At 42.6% G+C, this 20,882-nt stretch overlaps 2 protein-coding genes across 2 annotated transcripts in view; both read left to right on the top strand.

Annotated features, from left to right (window-relative positions):
- ALK (ALK receptor tyrosine kinase) overlaps positions 1-20,882 on the top strand; it is a 538,912-nt gene that overhangs the window by 27,872 nt on the left and 490,158 nt on the right. The gene's annotated exons all lie outside the window — the stretch shown is intronic.
- Positions 448-14,664, top strand: LOC144930369 (uncharacterized). Its single transcript, XM_078851928.1, has 3 exons — positions 448-1,151; positions 1,740-2,181; positions 14,661-14,664. Exons 1-3 carry the CDS (start codon positions 575-577, stop codon positions 14,662-14,664), a joined length of 1,023 nt encoding a protein of 340 aa, XP_078708054.1. The 5' UTR covers positions 448-574.

The raw sequence follows: 20,882 nt of genomic DNA, 5'->3' as shown, positions 1-20,882 counted from the left end.
GAGAGGGATTATGGTAGACATGCATTCCCAAAAGAAGCCAGGGATCACTTCCATGAGCAGAGGAAGTACTTGGAGCCAAAAATAGGAAGCCATTTTTTTTGGCTGGTAGTATTTCAAAATTGCTTAAATAAAGCCAAGAACTGTAGCAAGAGCACACAGCCCTCCCGCCCCCCACACCTGCATAACTCCATTGAATTCAATGGTGCTAAGCCCTCTAAGCCCTGGTCTACACTAGGACTTTAGGTTGAATTTAGCAGCGTTAAATCGATGTAAACCTGCACCCGTCCACACAATAAAGCCCTTTATTTCGACTTAAAGGACTCTTAAAATTGATTTCCTTACTCCACCCCTGACAAGTGGATTAGCACTTAAATCGACATTGCCGGCTCGAATTTGGGGTACTGTGGACACAATTCGATGGTATTGGCCTCCGGGAGCTATCCCAGAGTGCTCCATTATGACCGCTCTGGACAGCACTCTCAACTCAGATGCACTGGCCAGGTAGACAGGAAAAGAACCGCGAACTTTTGAATCTCATTTCCTGTTTGGCCAGCGTGGCAAGCTGCAGGTGACCATGCAGAGCTCATCAGCACAGGTGACCATGATGGAGTCCCAGAATTGCAAAAGAGCTCCAGCATGGACCGAACGGGAGGTACGGGATCTGATCGCTGTTTGGGGAGAGGAATCCATGCTATCAGAACTCCGTTCCAGTTTTCGAAATGCCAAAACCTTTGTCAAAATCTCCCAGGGCATGAAGGACAGAGGCCGTAACAGGGACCCGAAGCAGTGCCGCGTGAAACTGAAGGAGCTGAGGCAAGCCTACCAGAAAACCAGAGAGGCGAACAGCCGCTCTGGGTCAGAGCCCCAAACATGCCGCTTCTATGATGAGCTGCATGCCATTTTAGGGGGTTCAACCACCACTACCCCAGCCGTGTTGTTTGACTCCTTCAATGGAGATGGAGGCAACACGGAAGCAGGTTTTGGGGACGAAGAAGATGATGATGATGAGGTTGTAGATAGCTCACAGCAAGCAAGTGGAGAAACCAGTTTTCCCGTCAGCCAGGAACTGTTTCTCACCCTAGACCTGGAGCCAGTACCCTCCGAACCCACCCAAGGCTGCCTCCTGGACCCAGCAGGCGGAGAAGGGACCTCTGGTGAGTGTACCTTTTAAAATACTATACATGGTTTAAAAGCAAGCATGTGAAAGGATTACTTTGCCCTGGCATTTGCGGTTCTCCTAGATGTAGTCCTAAAGCCTTTGCAAAAGGTTTCTGGGGAGGGCAGCCTTATTGCGTCCTTCATGGTAGGACACTTTACCACTCCAGGCCAGTAACACGTACTCGGGAATCATTGTACAACAAAGCATTGCAGTGTATGTTTGCTGGCATTCAAACAACATCCGTTCTTTATCTCTCTGTGTTATCCCCAGGAGAGTGAGATATAATTCATGGTCACCTGGTTGAAATAGAGTGCTTTTCTTCAGGGGACACTCAGAGGAGCCCATTCCTGCTGGGCTGTTTGCCTGTGGCTAAACAGAAATGTTCCCCGCTGTTAGCCACAGGGAGGGGGGAAGGTTGAGGGGGTAGTCACGCAGTGGGAGGAGGCAAAATGCGACCTTGTAACGAAAGCACATGTGCTATGTATGTAATGTTAACAGCAAGGTTTACCCTGAAAGAGTGTAGCGACTGTTTTATCAAATGTGTCTTTTTAAATACCGCTGTCCCTTTTTTTTTCTCCACCCGCTGCATGTGTTTCAATGATCACAGGATCTTCTCCTTCCCAGAGGCTAGTGAAGCTTAGAAAGAAAAAAAAACGCACTCGCGATGAAATGTTCTCTGAGCTCATGCTGTCCTCCCACACTGACAGAGCACAGACGAATGCGTGGAGGCAAATAATGTCAGAGTGCAGGAAAGCACAAAATGACCGGGAGGAGAGGTGGCGGGCTGAAGAGAGTAAGTGGCGGGCTGAAGACAGGGCTGAAGCTCAAATGTGGCGGCAGCGTGATGAGAGGAGGCAGGATTCAATGCTGAGGCTGCTGCAGGACCAAACCAGTATGCTCCAGTGTATGGTTGAGCTGCAGCAAAGGCAGCTGGAGCACAGACTGCCACTGCAGCCCCTCTGTAACCAACCGCCCTCCTCCCCAAGTTCCATATCCTCCACACCCAGACGCCCAAGAACGCGGTGGGGGGGCCTCCAGCCAACCAGCCACTCCACCACAGAGGATTGCCCAAAAAAAGAAGGCTGTCATTCAATAAATATTAAAGTTGTAAACTTTTAAAGTGCTGTGTGGCATTTTCCTTCCCTCCTCCACCACCCCTCCTGGGCTACCTTGGTAGTCATCCCCCTATTTGTGTGATGAATGAATAAAGAATGCATGAATGTGAAGCAACAATGACTTTATTGCCTCTGCAAGCGGTGATTGAAGGGAGGAGGGGCGGGTGGTTAGCTTACAGGGAAGTAGAGTGAACCAAGGGGCGGGGGGTTTCATCAAGGAGAAACAAACAGAACTTTCACACCGTAGCCTGGCCAGTCATGAAACTGGTTTTCAAAGCTTCTCTGATGCGTACCGCACCCTCCTGTGCTCTTTTAACCACCCTGGTGTCTGGCTGCATGTAACCAGCAGCCAGGCGATTTGCCTCAACCTCCCACCCCGCCATAAACGTCTCCCCCTTACTCTCACAGATATTGTGGAGCACACAGCAAGCAGTAATAACAGTGGCAATATTGGTTTCGCTGAGGTCTAAGCGAGTCAGTAAACTGCGCCAGCGCGCCTTTAAACGTCCAAATGCACATTCTACCACCATTCTGCACTTGCTCAGCCTGTAGTTGAACAGCTCCTGACTACTGTCCAGGCTGCCTGTGTACGGCTTCATGAGCCATGGCATTAAGGGGTAGGCTGGGTCCCCAAGGATACATATAGGCATTTCAACATCCCCAACAGTTATTTTCTGGTCTGGGAATAAAGTCCCTTCCTGCAGCTTTTGAAACAGACCAGAGTTCCTGAAGATGCGAGCATCATGCACCTTTCCCGGCCATCCCACGTTGATGTTGGTGAAACGTCCCTTGTGATCCACCAGAGCTTGCAGCACTATCGAAAAGTACCCCTTGTGGTTTATGTACTCGGCGGCTTGGTGCTCCGGTGCCAAGATAGGGATATGGGTTCCGTCTATAGCCCCACCACAGTTAGGGAATCCCATTGCAGCAAAGCCATCCACTATGACCTGCACATTTCCCAGGGTCACTACCCTTGATATCAGCAGATCTTTGATTGCATGGGCTACTTGCATCACAGCAGCCCCCACAGTAGATTTGCCCACTCCAAATTGATTCCCAACTGACCGGTAGCTGTCTGGCATTGCAAGCTTCCACAGGGCTATCACCACTCGCTTCTCAACTGTGAGGGCTGCTCTCATCTTGGTATTCATGCGCCTCAGGGCAGGGGAAAGCAAGTCACAAAGTTCCATGAAAGTGCCCTTATGCATGCGAAAGTTTTGCAGCCACTGGGAATCGTCCCAGACCTGCAACACTATGCGGTCCCACCAGTCTGTGCTTGTTTCCCGAGCCCAGAATCGGCGTTCCACAGCATGAACCTGCCCCATTAGCACCATGATGCATGCATTGGCAGGGCCCATGCTTTCAGAGAAATCTGTGTCCATGTCCTGATCACTCACGTGACCGCGCTGACGTCGCCTCCTCGCCCGGTATCGCTTTGCCAGGTTCTGGTGCTGCATATACTGCTGGATAATGCGTGTGGTGTTTAATGTGCTCCTAATTGCCAAAGTGAGCTGAGCGGCCTCCATGCTTGCCTTGGTATGGCGTCCGCACAGAAAAAAGGCGCGGAATGATTGTCTGCCGTTGTTCTGATGGAGGGAGGGGCGACTGACGACAAGGCTTACAGGGTTGGCTTCAGGGAGCTAAAATCAACAAAGGGGGTGTCTTTACATCAAGGAGTATTTCAGGCAGGACTTCACGGAGGGTTCCAATAAGAAATGGTGCACCTAAGTTATCGTTCTTATTGGAACAAGGAGGTTAGCCTGGCCTCTGATTGATACATGGCTAGATTTACCTCACTGCACCTTCTCTGTGAGTGACTGCAGTGTGACCTAGAGGAATGAGTCCCCTAGACAGGGGACGGGGGGAAGCAAATGAGTACAAAACAAATCTGGTCTATTTCTTGTTTTGACCCACTCCATCTATCTTTTACATCTTTGGCTGGCAGCAGACGGTGCAGAAGGACTGCATGCCATCCACATCTCATGGCTGCTCGGCAGAAGATGGTACAGTACGACTGCTAGCCATCCTCATTTCTTGCCTGCCTGGCAGAAGATGGTACAATACGACTACTAGCAATCCGTATCGCCTGCCTGCTCACCATAAGATGGTTCAATAGGACTGACTGCAGGACTAAAGAGAATGACCTGGTCAAGTCACTCCAAATTTAGTCCCTGCGCCCATGTCTGCCCAGGCGCTCCCAGCCAACGTGGCCAGGAGCACCTCGGACACGACGAGGACGACTACCAGTCGTATTGCACCGTCTGCTGCCAGAAGGCAATGGGTTGCTGCTTCTGTGTAGCAAAGCCGTACCGCGTCTGCCAGCACCCAGGAGACATAGGGTGACGGTTACCTGAGCGGGCTCCATGCTTGCCGTGGTATGGCGTCTGCACAGGTAACTCAGGAAAAAAGGCGCGAAATGATAGTCTGCCCTTGCTTTCACAGAGGGAGGGAGGGAACGGGGGCCTGACGATATGTACCCAGAACCACCCGCGACAATGTTTTAGCCCCATCAGGCATTGGGATCTCAACCCAGAATTCCAATGGGCAGCGGAGACTGCGGGAACTGTGGGATAGCTACCCACAGTGCAACGCTCCGGAAGTCGACTCTAGCCTCGGTACTGTGGAAGCGCTCTGCCGAGTTAATGCACTTAATGCACTTAGAGCATTTTCTGTGGGGACACACACACTCGAATATATAAAACCGATTTCCAAAAAAACGACTTCTATAAATTCGACCTTATTCCGTAGTGTAGACATACCCTAAGAACCTGGCTGCAAGTCTGCATTACATAGCACTTTGTAAATGCTACAAGCCTCATCTTGGCATGTAGAACCTGGAATGGGCTCTTTAGAACATCTAAAAAGGAGGGGACCTCCACCATCCTGGTCAGGATTCTAATCTCTATCTACTGGGAGACAGTTTGGTCTCTCTCTCTCTCTTCTGCCATCCATCTCCACCCTCTGACAAACAGAGGCTAGGGACACCATTCCTTACCCGTCCTGGCTAATAGCCATTAATGGACTTAACCTCCATGAATTTATCCAATTCTGTTTTAAACCCTGTTATAGTCCTAGCCTTCACAACCTCCTCAGGCAAGGAGTTCCACAGGTTGACTGTGCACTGAGTGAAGAAGAACTTCCTTTTATTTGTTTTAAACCTGATACCCATTAATTTCATTTGGTGGCCCCTTGTTCTTATATTATGGGAACAAGTAAATAACTTTTCCTTATTCACTTTCTCCACACCACTCATGATTTTATAGACCTCTATCATATCCCCCCTTAGTCTCCTCTTGTCCAAGCTGAAAAGTCCTAGCCTCTTTAATCTCTCCTCATATGGGACCCATTCCAAACCCCTAATCATTTTAGTTGCCCTTTCCCGAACCTTTTCTAATGCCAGTATATCTTTTTTGAGATGAGGGGACCACATCTGTTCTCAGAATTCAAGATGGGGGTGTACCATGGATTTATATAAGGGCAATAAGATATTCTCCATCTTATTCTCTATCCCTTTTTTAATGATTCCTAACATCCCGTTTGCTTTTTTGACTGCCGCCGAACACTGCGTGGACGTCTTCAGAGAACTATCCACGATGACTCCAAGATCTTTCTCCTGATTAGTTGTAGCTAAATTAGCCCCTATCATATTGTATGTATAGTTGGGGTTATTTTTTCCAATGTGCATTACTTTACATTTATCCACATTAAATTTCATTTGCCATTTTGTTGCCCAATCACTTAGTTTTGTGAGATCCTTTTGAAGTTCTTCACAGTCTGCTTTGGTCTTAACTATCTTAAGCAGTTTAGTATCATCTGCAAACTTTGCTACCTCACTGTTTATCCCTTTCTTCAGATCATTTATGAATAAGTTGAATAGGATTGGTCCTAGGACTGATTCCTCTCCATTCTGAAAATTTACCATTTATTTCTACCCTTTGTTCCCTGTCTTTTAACTAATTCCTGTGAAGGCAGCACTGGATGGGGAGTCAGGAGACCAGTACATTGGAAAACCTCCTTAGCAAGCTCTGCCATTGGCATCCTGTATGATCTTGAGTAAATAACTTTCCCTTTTTGCTTTGTTTCTCCATCTGTAAAATGGGGATAATGATACCCACCTCCTTTGTAAAGCTTTCGAGATCAGTGGCTAGAAAGCATTCTAGAAGAGCTAAGTATTTATTTATTTATTAAGCACGCTATTAAAACAAGAGCAAGACTCTTTCCAGGCACTGGAGGAATCTGAGGAGGGATGTCTTGAGGACATAACATTATGGATATTAAGATGTATATTTGTACAGGGGAGGATAGGGGGAGAATTTGAAAACAGTCTCTTCAGGTATACCAGCCTTAAGCACATTTGTGACAGGGAAGATTTTCTGCCCAGTTTGTATGGGTAAAGAGAGCATGCCTGAACTGCTATAGGGAAAATTCAACAAGATGTTTGGTCACCCTACTCCTGGACAGGTACTCTGTAAACCAGCTTGTTGAAAAGTTGGACTTCTGGTTGTCTTAATAACAAGCTCTTGTCCCCCAAACACTCAGCTCTTTTCTACACCAGTCAAAAGAGCACAAACCACTGCATGGACACTATTTCCGTGTGTGTCTTACTTGGGTTTAGCTTAAATCTTTTCCTAATCAATTTAAGACGAACTGAAATAAACCTGGCTTAAACCAAGATAAGCATGCCCACATAGGTTTTTGCACCAGTTTAAGTAAATTAATATCATACCCTAAGTTTAAATTGGTGCAACTCTGCATGTAGACAAGTCCTTACAGACTATGCTACTCAGTATTGTAGTGAATGAGGGATGTTTATGGAGTACCATAATGAATTGTTAATTAACTTGTGATTTTTGAATATAGTGCAAAAAAAGGATTGACATGAGGGGGAGGGGGAGCATGAAGGTAGATAAATGGCAGTTTGAAAAATGCAAGCGATGAGGACCCTGCATATTTTGTCTGGTAAGGTTGCCTCCTCTCCTGCATCTCAGCTGGACTGATGGGAATGTTACAGGTCTGACACTTAAGTGACAGTGACAGGTACCAGAGCTCATGCATTTGGAATGCGATGGCATCTTTCAAAACAGTGATGGTTATGTACATAATTAAAAAGGCATAATTGCAGCAGATTTATGTAAACTATCTTGTGTTTTGATATTCCATTCAGTAAAAAATGCAAGTCAAAGAATCACTGCTCAGTGGGAAATATTAACATATTGTGTGTTAAACCAAAAATGTTGTAATCTGTTTGAGAATGAGAGGAACATGACTTAGGATAAAAAGTAAATGTTCAGGATACTGAATCAGTGCTGTCAATCCAGGACCTTTTATGTGAACTAAAACTCATTTTACATTAATGAATATATATTGTCATTATTCTTTGTCCCTACATTAGCTCTAGATGAAAAGTTATGTAAATGAGGGGGCTTCTGCAAGGCACTGGGCTGTCGTGCTAATAGAAGTCATTTGATTAGAGTTGATTGAATTATTCATTGTGAATTTAGCCCCTATTTCTGTGTGTGAAGGGTGTTTGTGAACTGGCCCTCATTTGGGCAATTTCTTTTTTTATGAGAGGAGTACAAGATTATTATTTCACGCATCATTGCTTTATGTGCCTCCAGGCTATTGTTGTGGGCTTGTCTGAAGTATTGTATTAGCCAAGTATTCGGTGGTTTAAAACAGGGGTCACTCTGTAACAAATTCTTCCAGATGTGATGGGATGTTCACCCACACTTGCTCTGAAAGGGTTAAGGCAGATTGAGAAGTGGGGCTAATTAACCCAAGAAGCCACAGCTGAGGAGAATCAGGTGGCTAAGCAATCCCATGACTGAGGGAGGGAGCCCAGCTGAGGAGGAATGAGCTGGGCTGGACAGGAAATTGGCAGCTGAGGGGGCTTCTGTAAAAGTCCGCAGTCACCCTCTGGGAGAAGGGAGGAGAATTTGGAGGCTACAGGAACAGGTAGCCCACAGTTACTCGGTGGGGAGTTAGGTGGCTGGCAAACCCCACAGAGTGGGGAATGGCAGATGGTAGAGAGAGAGCTCAGGGAAAGGCAGTAAGGTTTAAAGGGGAACAGATCTTGACTGCTGGCTAGAGGGTCCCTGAGCCGGAACCTAGAGTAGAGGGTGGACCTGGGTTCTCTTGCCAGCCACTGAGGCAGTGGTATTATGTAGTGGTGAACGGGAAGACTGCCTGGGACCACTGAAGGAACCCTTTGGTACCCCAGAAGGGGAAAATATGTGGATACCTGGCTGGAGGGCTCTGTCACAAAGGGGCGGCAGCAGCAGCTCAGGGAGTGAGAGAGGGGCTGCAGGAAGGGGCATCGACCTGGTGAACTATTCCCAGAACAGGCAGGGGGAGGTGCCAGCGTAGCCTAGCGGTGAGTGAAGCAGCCAGTCACACCAGGTCATTGTCATTTGTTGTTGATAGAAGCTTTAATTCACTAATATTAGCCAAAGAGTTGAACAAATTTCAGCCGATGGATTGTTTGGGAACTGTGTGCATTAGCTATTTGTCACTCTTGATGCACGATTGGTCACCTATGTCACATAGGGTACAATTTTCAAAAGCTCCAAAGTGACTTGGGTGCTTTTGGAAACAGCTGGCAGGTTCCTATCTCCCATTGATTTTCAGTGGTGCCAAGGCTCCTAAATCACTTATTGTTTAGGTAATTTTTTTTCTATCATAGTGTGCCTGCTCCTTCTGTGAAACGTCTTAAACAGAAGAGTAGCAAATGGATTATTTAGCTAAATAATCATGTGTCAAAAGTCCTGAAACTTTTATGATGCATGAAAATATTCACAAATACCCAGCAGCTGTCAACATTTCCTGATACACAGGTAGTATGACCCTACTTTGTGAACCTGTGATAGGAGCGACAGTTACTGCTTGTATTTATGAATCTTTTCCAATCAAAGTTGGGCGCTACAACCCAGGCACTGGCAATGCACGCTTCCTGACTGTTGTGTGCCACTTTTGCTGTGGAGGGACTATCCTTTGGAGTGAGAAGGAAATTCATTCCCCTTAGCTCATGCACTCTTTGTCCTCTGAGTTGCAGTGCTCGTGTTACGGTGTAAATGCTTGTCCGTAAAGCATTTGGCTGAACCCACCATTAAACATTACACAGCCCACTGAACAGCCGCCAGAGGTCAATTGCCTGTCGGTGCTATTGACCTCTGTTAGATTCAAGCTTATGCTCTGTATTCCATTTCCTGTCCACTCTTCCTTTAAAGAGAAGAGCCCATACAGTGTCACTTTCCAACAAAGATTGTCATGCTGCAACTACACCGCCAGCTGTCAGGCTTCCATGCGGTTTTGCCCCAGAATGTCCTAGCACTATGGAAGAAAGGTGGAGGGCAGCAAAGTGGAAGAACTACTATAAAGCACGAGATGCACTGACTGAGCAGATGTGCTGCATTTTATAATCAAAGCCCTGGAAAAAGTAAAACATCTAGTATTATAAAGCATGACCATTGATTTTTATTTAATTTTTCTCCTACCCTTTCTTGCATAGGGGCAATTGAATTCAAAATATTTACAGTTGGCTGAACAGCTCACTATGGTCCCAGACTGCAGAAATACGTTTTTTCTTTCTTGCTTCTTTCATGCTACAGTATCCTGAAATACAGGGCTCATGAAATTTCAAGGAATATTTGACAGAGATAAAATGGAAGCAATTGTGTGATCGTGTTAAACCCTGAAGTGAAAGAGTTCCTTTCATGCAGAGCTTAGCGAGTAAACCAGTGCAGTGGTTCCTGGACTTAAGTTTGAAGATCTCCAGTTGTGCTCGAGCACGTCTCTCTGTGGACCACCAAGGACCATTTTTGAGTGGTGGGTAGCGGTCCATGAAAGAATCTTATTCTTTTGCATAGTGATCCATAAAATGAAAGAATTGAGCCATTAGTTTAGTGCAGCATGTCTTGAATATAAAGTATGTGACAGTCCAAACCTCCAGCATAGCCCAAGTTGCCAAACTTGCCCAATGAGAACCAACTTTGTTCACTTAAATGCAGTATATGGTAGTAGTGCTTTAATATATATATTTATAGGAGTTGTGGGCAGCATTGCCCACAGCTGAAGTTGCCCAATGCTTCTCATCATAAGACCCTGTTTTTAGTTTCTTATACTTTGCTAAATTTTAACAGTTTGGGCTGAAATTTCCTATGGTGGGTGTCTGCCTAAGGCTGCCTTTTGGAGAGTTTCAGCTAAAATGGTTGACACTTCCAAGAATGAGATTAGAAAAAAATATAGTCTTGCCAAGATATACATGTATTTTTAACTCTGACTGCCATTTAGTTGAGAAGTTCAAGTTCCTATGCGCTATGGAGCAGGAGGTTGAAATTTGGCAGAGGGGTGGCCTTTGCATCAGGGACATGCCTTTGCCATCCTTGTGAAAACCTACCCTAATCTGTCCATGTTATGAGCCTCTGGACAATCTGTTTGCACATGATTGGTAGAGACTTGTTAAGAGAACAAGATACTGTAAGAAGGTCAAGCTTGACGATTTTCAGAGCATTCTGCAAAATTAGCAAAAAGGTGAAAGACTTCCTGTAGTAACTGCAGACGAGTAAATGTAAGTGTGCAGTGAAAGAGCCTGTGCTTGCATACACATACATGCCCACGCAGGTATACACCTCCTCACAACCAGCCAGCAAATATGGGAGAATTGAAGAACAGAATGTACTAAGAAATCTGTTGTATTAACATTGCAGTGCAAATCTTACTTGCCTTTTTCAGTACCTGGAGACTCTGGTAACAGACACTTTAGAAGTACATGAGATTCAGATAGGATTTAATGTTTATATTTCTAGAAGTATTCAAAGGATGATGGATTTTCCATCAAATACTATATTTAAGCTTTATGCCTGCTTTGTAACAGGAAGTCACTCATGATAAAGTGCTTCCTTTTTTCTTTTGGAGAGACTGATTTCTAGAGCAGTTGAATAACCAGTTCTCTGCACTCTTTCCCAAGACAGGATCCGTGCTATAAGACACTGATGGAAGGATTAATGAGCACTGTCAATTATAGCTGAGGACCCCTGTAATAACAAAGAGCTGAAGCCAACTCAGTGAATGTTAAGGGGTGTGTGGCAGTGTTCGCAGAGCCACAATTGGGATTTCTGAAGGGTTGTCACTGATTCTAAATCAAGCCATTGATTGATTCATTGAACAAGCAATTGTTTCCAGAGCTATACCACTGATCTATAAACCATGTGTGTCAGATTTCTTCATCATTCAGTGATTGCTAAATCATTGCATGCTCATGATTTGTATGTATTTATGGAGAAGTGTGATGGAGACAAAGCCAACAAGTTAGACAGCATCAATTTAATCAATCATTGGAACATGCCTGGCTTTTAGAAAGTTGGAATGAAAGGGAATTGAGAAAACATCTTAGTCAAGGGCATATTCAGTTCACTAAACTTATTGAGAATCAAGTATACAAATACCCTTGCTTTTGGAAATGGGCTGGATTTCAATTTGAAATGGTATTCGATTCCTGCCATAAACTGTTTTGTGCTAATGGAGTGCAGCAGTTGTTTATCTGTGCGCGCACACAAGCCAGAGGTGGATGCATTTTTCTGGAAGAACTGATTATTGTGGTGTCTCTCTTTCTGAATAGTGGTGTGTGCGCACACGCATGCACAGAGTGTATAGTTTTTCTCTCAAGATCTCAAAAGACTAGGCAATTGTATCTCTTGCCACTTCTGCTATTAAGATGCGAAATGTTTTTTATTCCAACTGCTTTGTTTCAGAAAGTTCTGCCTCTGGGCAGAGGCCGTACCTGAAAAGTGATTTTATTTTATTTTTAAGTTTTGGACAAGCATGGTTCAACCATTTTGGAACGTGAAAGGTGTTTGCTCTATAACCAAAGCATCTAGAAGTTGATGTCCATGTGAGACATTAACTTAGGGCCTGATTCTTTAACATATTTAGATGCTAGTCAACTAACCCAGTTTCCACTGTTCTTATGTGCTTTTTAATAATTAATTACTCCAAGAGCTATTCAGGCCTCAAAGTATAATTTATACTTTATAAAGTATATAATTTATTAATCAAATGAATCATTTCTGAATTGGCAACAGAAATACAGCAAGTCTCAAGGGATGTGAGTTGATATGCATATGGACATGGTGTTACAAAATTACCATTCAAATATATTGTTTTGGCATGTATATTTTTGTGAAAATGTTGCAGTGTACAAAGGACTATTCCACTCTGTTCTTCTGCTCTCCTTTTCTTTGTACTTTAAAATGCTTAAACATGTCCTAAAATAGACTAAAGAGAGTGGGGTACAGGAAAAGCATAACTTAACATTTACTGAGCTTCTGTAAAAGAAGGTTAAAATTCCTGATTCTTTCAGCCTGCCTTTAGGTTTCTTTTCTAACTGTTCTACACATCTGTGGTGGCTATTTTCTGAATCTGTAGAAGTTTCCCTCTTGTACAAGAGCTAATAGCATTTCTGAAAAGCAGGACATTTTCTGTTTAAACTTCCTCGCTTGCCGAAAAGGCTGGCCCGGCCTCTATGGCAGTATCCCATTGTCAATCTAGGTCCTAAGAGTACTTCTCTTGGCGTGTGTCTGTCCATTTATTCCCTTCTCTTTCAGGGCTGAAGGGTAAACCCTGCCAATCAAAGTGGTTAGAATCAATGGTGTGTTTTTTTTTTTTTTTTTTTTTTAAAACTGAATTCTTATTTAAATAAATGAAGTACAGGTTTCCTACTTAAAATTAAATTTGAAATTGACAACCTGTTTTTAAGCATAAACTATTAAAATTTAAATTAAATTAAGCAGTACATGGTTTGCAGCAAAGTTTTAAAGAAAGTCATACTACTGAACTTGTGGAAGTCTCTGGCTAAACACCTATAACTAGAGTTCACTGAAATTCTAAACCTGCTTTTGAAAGCCATAGCTTTTTTCATTTATTTAATTCAGTTCAGTGACTGATTCATTCAAAATTAAGAAACCAATTTGGACTTAAACAAGCTTTCCTGCTTTTTCTCCTCTTCTAATATGTGAACAAAAACTAGGCGTGAGAGGATAAGATCTACTAGTTCCAAAATTATGAAGGACATGGTGACCAGAAACAGTGAGATCAATTCATTAACTAACAAAACTTCTTTATTTAATATATCAGTTTATCAAAACATGTTTTACATTTAAAACTAAACTTTTTATGTAACCAGCACATTTTAAGATATTTTATTTAATAAAAAACCCAAAACATTGTTTTTGTGCATTTTTAAATGAATTTGATTTTTCCATCCAAATAGAGTTTGGCACACATCACAACAAAAATTATGTAATAAATGAGGCATAATTTACCATTTTCTAACATAATGTAAACATTAAGAATCTCAATAAATGTACGCTATATAAATATGTATAGATATTGTGTATCCTCCTGATAAGCAAAAAGAAACACCAAATATAGAATAAAGGCAAAAACAACATGTTTATAATGATAGACAGATTCTTCATGGTTGGCATTCTTTAGAAAAATAGGTAAAAAGTATAAACACAGAACATGATTAAAATCAGCAATTTAATTATTTAAAACAAGCCCCAATCCTGGAAAGGGATGTGCACAGGCAGCCCTCTATGCCTGAATGGAGCCCCACTGGCTGTGTCCCCCCCCCCTTTTTTTTTTTTTTTTTTTTTTTAGGATCGGGCCATTGTAAGAGACTTCTGATTTTGTATATGCTTGTGTATGTTCTCAGGCATAGAATCAAGCTGCCATCTCATTAAGTGGTACACATAGAATGTGTTTTATCCAGCATCTGGCTAGGGAACCATAGAAATTAGAGATGAAACAGACCTATTGGAACATGTGATACATCTCCCTGCCTGATAGTGGTATGCTTGAGCCACATCCTGAAGTTTCTTTGACTCTGTGGGAGAATTTTTGCCTGGGGTGTAAGAACTGAGTGAACAATTCTGGGATGTGGCCACCTGATGAGGTAATTCAGGGGCTGTGTTGTCTGTATAGAGCAGAGAATTGGGGATCATGACCCTCTGCCTCACTGTGTGACCTTGAGTAAGCCACTTAGTGTCTCTGTGCCTCACTTATGAAATAGATACAATACAATAACTATGTCACTAAGGTGTTGTGATTAATATTTTTAAAGCATGTCCTGAGGAAAGGAACTATACCACAGGAGTAGTAGTAGTATCCACTACAATATATATTCAATACACTACATGATCTGCATTATCCGTTTTATGTAGAGCTGGTCAGAAAATCAGTTTTGTTTTCACAATGGAAAATTCCAGAAAAATGAGAGAGAAATTTTGTTCACTAGCATTTTCCAGAAATTTCAAGTTATATGGAGGGGGAAAAAATGCCATGCCACTTCCTTAATTTTTAACACTTGCTCATTGTCTTATTTTCAGGTAATAGTTCAGTTTTTTTTAATTACATTTTGGGCCTATTATAGATTTATGCTAAACTCCATGTTTAAGGGTGCAATGCAGTCTCCTCTGTTCATAAACTCCCCTACTTGGCATTTACAAGTTTATTATCCACCATGCTTTATCAAGCTCTTGTTTCAAGATAATGAGTTATATTTTATTAGTTACTTCCATAGGTGCTGGAACTGGGGGTGCTGCAGTAGCCTCTGGCTTGAAGTAGTTTCCATCATATACAGGGTTTGGAGTTTAGTTCAATGGCTCTCAGCACCCCTGGTTGCTTCCAGCTGCTTCTCAACAAGAAAACTGGTACTTGCTGATCCACACACTCTTCAATACCATGCCAAAGTATCTTATAACAGGTTAGGAAATGTCACCCAAGAAAAATGCTTCTATTTCTCAGTTTTGGGTGTTTGCACTAGTAACTTTGTCCCACAAATACCTTTCCAGATCTTTTTATTTTTGGCATTATTTTCATGGTTAAGGAAAAACTAAGACTTCAGGTCTTCAGGTAAAAATGCATCTGCAGGTCTACACCTACATTTGTGCCTGAAAATGTTTAAATTAGGGACCTTGCTAGCCATTTGTATGAGTGCATAATTGTGGTGGCAAATGTAAATATGCAATTGCCAGCACACATTTTTGTATGCAGGTCTCATTGTTTGAAAATTAGGCTTAAAAGGCATTTCTTTTAGGGAGTTTACTGTTCTAGTCCCACAGAAGCTTTGGGGAACTGGTGCTTTTCCTAAGGGACTATGTGTTTGTTTTTATGGCACTAGGAACAAGCAGTTGTCATAGAATATCAGGGCTGGAAGGGACCTCAGGAGGTCATCTAGTCCAACCCCCTGCTCAAAGCAAGACCAATCCCCAATTTTTGCCCCAGATCCCCTAAATGGCCCCCTCAAGGATTGAACTCACAACCCTGGGTTTAGCCGGCCAATGCTCAAACCACTGAGCTATCCCTCCCCCTCCCCCCTTTATTTTTATTTGTTTGGATGCTGTACAAATGTCTACTAGGTGCCTAAGTGAACAAATAAAGACTGCACTTTTGAAAAATGTATGCTAGATTCCTGCTCTGAAGAACCTATAATCTAAATTAAAAGTGACATGGAAGAAGTGGGGATTTAAGAAGCATTTAAAGAGGCGAGGATGGTGGATTACTAAATAGAGCGTGGACAGTTTTTCCATGCAGCATGGCAAAAGACAATGATAGAAGGAAATGAACAGGGTATCGAGGCACTATGAGGGGAAGCAATTAACATTCTTCACTAGGTCAAATAACTGTGCATTTGCCACAAAATGATGTTGAGGTTTGACTAGACCAACATATAGTCAATGAATGGATACACTGGGCTCCTTGAACCAAGGTCAGACTTTGGCTAAACAGCATTCTTTGAATATGACAGAATCTGGTGCCCCAGGCATGTTGTGAATCTAAAATTAGAAATGAGATAATCCTCAAGAAATAAGCTTCCTATATACTGATTCCTTGGATTTTCATTCAGGTTCCTGTCCTTAAGTATGGCCTTGGTTTGATCAAAATCCTACATTTGCATCAAATGGATCAACAAATGATATGAAGAATTTCATTAAAATCAGTTCAGAGTGAGAGTGGATCTCCATATAGTGGAAGTTACTTACCTTCCCTTTCACACATCAGTTAGTTCATCCACACTAAACCTAATGTAAGCTCTTTTGAGGTTTGAAACTTGTGACCTTTTTATGTCTCTACCCTTTCTAATTTTGATCCAGACTGGAACTGGAAATGCAAAAATATTGCAGGAAAGTAATACTTCACTCTTTTATCTGAGGATCTCACAATGCTTTACAAATTCACAAAGCCTCAGAACGCTCCCATGAGCTAGGTAGGTTGCATAGATGTGGAATGCAGGACAAGACAAGCAGTAGAGAAGAGAACCTGGTGATTCTGACTTCCTATTCAGTCCAAGTCCATGAACACACTGGCTGCTGGTCTCATAGGATTTCTGGCTAAGCCAAAACTCAGAATAATAGAAAACTTGCAAGACAGATCCTATTGCCAGATTTACAGGCTAATTTCCAGATCAAAGAAGTATGGGTAAGAGTCTCTTGGAACTGAAGTGAACTGCCAAATCAACTGAGATTCAAGCATCTCTAATATTTTGGGTATTAACCAGAAATCTGAAGGTTGATAGAACCACAACTACTTTTACTTTTTCATAGCCTTTTGCATGGAGTAAAGATTTATGCCTTGTTCCCTCTTACTGACACTTTTTTTTCTTTCACATATTTGTCTGATTTGATATACAGTAATTAATTTTTAGGAGCTCTTACACTAATTCACCTGAAAGTTCAAGGATGTTATACTGGGATATCTGCTAATTAATCAAAGGTTACATGTTGGTTATTAATCAAGGATTTCTTGTGAAATCCAGCGTCTCAAATACTGTAAGCAATATATACGTCAGTGATAAGTAGTAACAATATTAGCTTGTTTAAAATAGATCTTAGTGCTTGGTAGGTTGTGTTAACAGACAAAGCCTAAACTAATGTGCATACAATTTATTTGGTCTTCACTGTCAATTGGTAGGCAGTAAGTGCCCTCTCAGACCCTTGGGGAAATGTGGACTTAAAATAATCAAGTGCTCTTGTGCTAATTCTCCTTTCCCTCCCAAATCTCCTTCCGTGCTGTGGGATCTGAGACAGAATGGATATTTCTTCAGAGAGCTAGAGAATGACTGAATGCAGAAGTCCCTCACATTATTAAGTCTGCTTTACAACACATCCTGATCCTCTCTAAGAATAAAAGGGTCAAGAATTCTGAGGTCAAATTAACTTCTCCCCACCTTCAAACAATAAATTATGATCAATGGTTTCACTGACCATGGATAAAACTCACTGATGTTCACCATGCCACAGCTTAGCTTTAGACTGTGCTGAATGCACTGAGATATCCTTATCTTCAGGGTTCATCAGACCATAGCTAAACCCATGTGGCATAAAGTAAAGCTAAGCTAAGGCATTGTGAGCCCTGATGGTAAGGAGATCTCAGTTCACATGGCATAACCCAAGGGTGAGGTCTTACATTGTCAGTGTTATGCCTCAGGTTATTCCTCAGGTGCTCCTTAAATCAAAGCACTGAGATGCAACAGTGAAGTATATAAGTAGGAGCTGTATCGATTCTGTCTGCTCACACAACGAGGAAATGAGCCCACAGGAAGCAGACATGACTGACTAATGCTGGTATAACATTGGGTGCTGCTTTTTTGGTGTCACTTTCCATTGGCTGTCTGGTGCTGTGATTATGGCTTTGAAGAGCAAGGCAGTGCTGTGTCCTTTTGAAGAGAGTGCTTGGTATAAAGTAAATATTGATGATTAGGAGCTTTTGTGCTGTTTTCAATATTTTTTCCATAAAATACATAGAACTTCTTTTAGAACACTGAAGTTTCTTGATGATGTTTTTGCATTTTTGAGCACCCAAAATGTTGCTAGGCACTTCACAGAAACAAGTAAAGACATGGCCCCTACCCCAAAGAGCTTCTAGTTTAAGGCCTGATCTACACTTAAAAAGATTGATCAGCAGAATGTTGTCTGCAAGGGGTATAGGTGTTTCATTTGGGTGGTAGGGTTATTTTTTGTTTAATTCTTTGTATACTTATGCCAGTAAGCCCTAGTGTCATTGCAGGTATATCCATATATGACACTTTATATCAGTATAACTTATTTTGCTTCACCGAAAGCTTCAGTAAAGCTTAATTAGAGAAGGCCTCACACGACATCAAATGCCCAATCCAATGTCACTGAAGTCAATGGAAGTCTTTTCACTGACTTCATTAGGAGCAGAAGTAGCCCTCAAGTGAGGGTAATAAACAAAGAAGGGGCGAGGAGGGACAACGTTTACCGTAAGATCCTTTAAGATACTCAGTAAGGACCCTATAAAGCAAAACACCTAAGTATGTGCTTAAAATCAACACATCTGGTAGTTTTGATCTTATATGCCTTGTATGCATCTTTCTTGCTTCTTATCAAACCTTTAATAAAAAAAAAAAAGAGAGAGAGGTGTGTGTGTGGGGGGGTCTAACCAAACCTTTTTAGCTGAACTATTTCTTCCTTTCTATCAAAAAGAGTGAGAACCAAGGGGAATGCGCACATGAACCATTCCTCAACATGCCATTTGGGGGGTTGGCTTTGCCAAAACCCAGACTGCCCCTCCTTTGCTCATCTCTACTTATTTTATTGTGGCCCAAAGCAAAGACTGTGTGTTATAAATTTGGCTTGTGGGCAGTATTCTGTACGTACATTTCTATTTGTGTCTAACTCTGTATGGAATAACACTTGTCTCTGCTCCTTCATAACGGTCAATAAATTATTTAAATACAAATAAATTAATTCCAAGGGGAATTTCATATCTCGGAAGAAAAAGTTACATTCCAATAGTCTTTCCCTGTTTGCCCAGTCCTGGTCCCTCCTGAGTAGAAGCTGCCAGATGTATAGAAAGTCATATGGTGTATGGCAGAGATCTCAAACTCAAATCACCACGAGGGCCACATGAGGACTAGTGCATTGGCCAGAGGGCGGCATCACTGACACCCCTCCCCACTCTACCCTTTCCCTGCCCCCCATTCCAACCCCTTCCCCAAATCTCCGCCTCCTTCCCTGAGCGCGTGGGTCCCTGCTCCTCCTCCCTGAAAAGCACTAAGAGCCACCAAACAGTTGTTTGGCAGCAGGAAGTGCCTGGAGGTAGGCAGAGGAGCGGGGATGCAGCACGCTGCAGGGGAGGGGAGGCGGCAGGGGAGGGGAGCTTGGTGGCTGCAGGAAATAACTCGGGGTGGGGGGGGCAGCTTGGTGGGCCGCAGCAAATAACTCTGCCGGCCACATGTTTGAGACCCCTGGTGTACGGTATGTTAGTGATGTGGGCAGTTTTCCCGCAAGGAGTCTATATTGAAGGCAGGCTGCAAACTCCATTTCCAGAGAATACAGCAGCATTATACTTGTAATCTAAGTGTAATTTGAAGCCAGGTTATGGAAAAACTTCAGTGTGTGGGCACTGAGCCTTTTGTAGGAACAGAGCCTTTGTATGTTCTTTAGATAGTTTCACTGATTTATTTGTAATGGGGATTAGTCTGTCATGATCCCCATTTCATTATTCCTTGGAAACAAAAAGCTCAAGTCTTTTTTTATTTATTTTTTTTAAATGAAAAATGGAAAACATTATCCAGCCTTTAAAATTGCTTGGTCAGTGGTTCTCAATTTTTCATATTTTGCCACACTGTCATCGTTGTGTAATTAGAACATTAAAACATGTACCTAGATCTAATTATAATCTAGGTTTTGCTTTCTAGCAATCTGAATGTGCTGTACCATTGTGGGTTTTTTTGTGTGTGTGTTCTGTGAGGTTCTCGGCTCTTCATAATGATTCTGTATACCCATATTTGCTAGCCAAGCTGCATACATATAGCAGTGAGGCTAGAACTTGGGTTTATCCCCTATTACATTTTGTTCTGTAGAGCACTCATTGTCTCAATATTATGATTTAATAGCTTCACTTTATAATGCAGAAAAACAGGATCACCTCTCAGAACGAGGTCCCCAAAGTTATGTTCAAAGTAATGCCTCAAAGTGGCCCTCCCATATCTTTGGAAAGCATGAGGGATGACTTTGGTAAAACCCGAAGGAAGAATCTGCAAAATTTGGGATAGATGATATCTAGAGATGATATCCACAATCCTCCGTTCTCCGAACCCAGGCTTCTCCCACTTGAGTCATCTTCTTTTGTGTACAGTCTCAGTAACTGTAGGGTTTATATGTGCTCTATAACTGAGTCACTAGATGGCAAAATGGTCACATTTGAGCTGGTCTGATGCCATCTAGTAGGCATAGGCCTAGTTTGACTTCTATATTTGGGGGTGGGGGAAAGCTCCAGTCAAGACAATGGGGCTGTATATGTGGGGGCAAATTCTGTGCCTGACTGAGGCTTCCAGTCTTGGAGGGCGGGGGGCAATGCCTTCTGCCCCAAAACTATGCCCATGTTAGTAGGTAGCAGCAGCCCAGATACAAGTTAGTACTTTGAAGCTTCACCAAGAAGAATAACTTTTAACAGTTACAGGTCACAGTGTTGCCAACTCCTCCAATTTTATTGCAAGTCTTGCATTATTTGGTGGGTTTTATTTTTCTTAAAGCCCCAAGTGCTGGAATCAAGAGATGGCATCAGAATCTCAGCTTTTATTT

Source organism: Lepidochelys kempii, chromosome 3 (genome assembly GCF_965140285.1).
Source record: "Lepidochelys kempii isolate rLepKem1 chromosome 3, rLepKem1.hap1, whole genome shotgun sequence".
Lineage (NCBI taxonomy): Eukaryota > Metazoa > Chordata > Testudines > Cheloniidae > Lepidochelys > Lepidochelys kempii.
The sequence above is the reverse complement of the archived record's forward strand: the minus strand, read 5'-3'. Positions and strand labels throughout refer to the sequence as shown.

Excerpts from the sequence above, each read along its gene's own strand:
- LOC144930369 (XM_078851928.1), top strand. The coding sequence starts at position 575 with ATGCAGAGCTCATCAGCACAGGTGACCATGATGGAGTCCCAGAATTGC. Across the intron at positions 1,152-1,739 it reads AGCAGGCGGAGAAGGGACCT|CCGCTGCATGTGTTTCAATG; the intron begins CTGGTGAGTGTA and ends TTTTTTCTCCAC.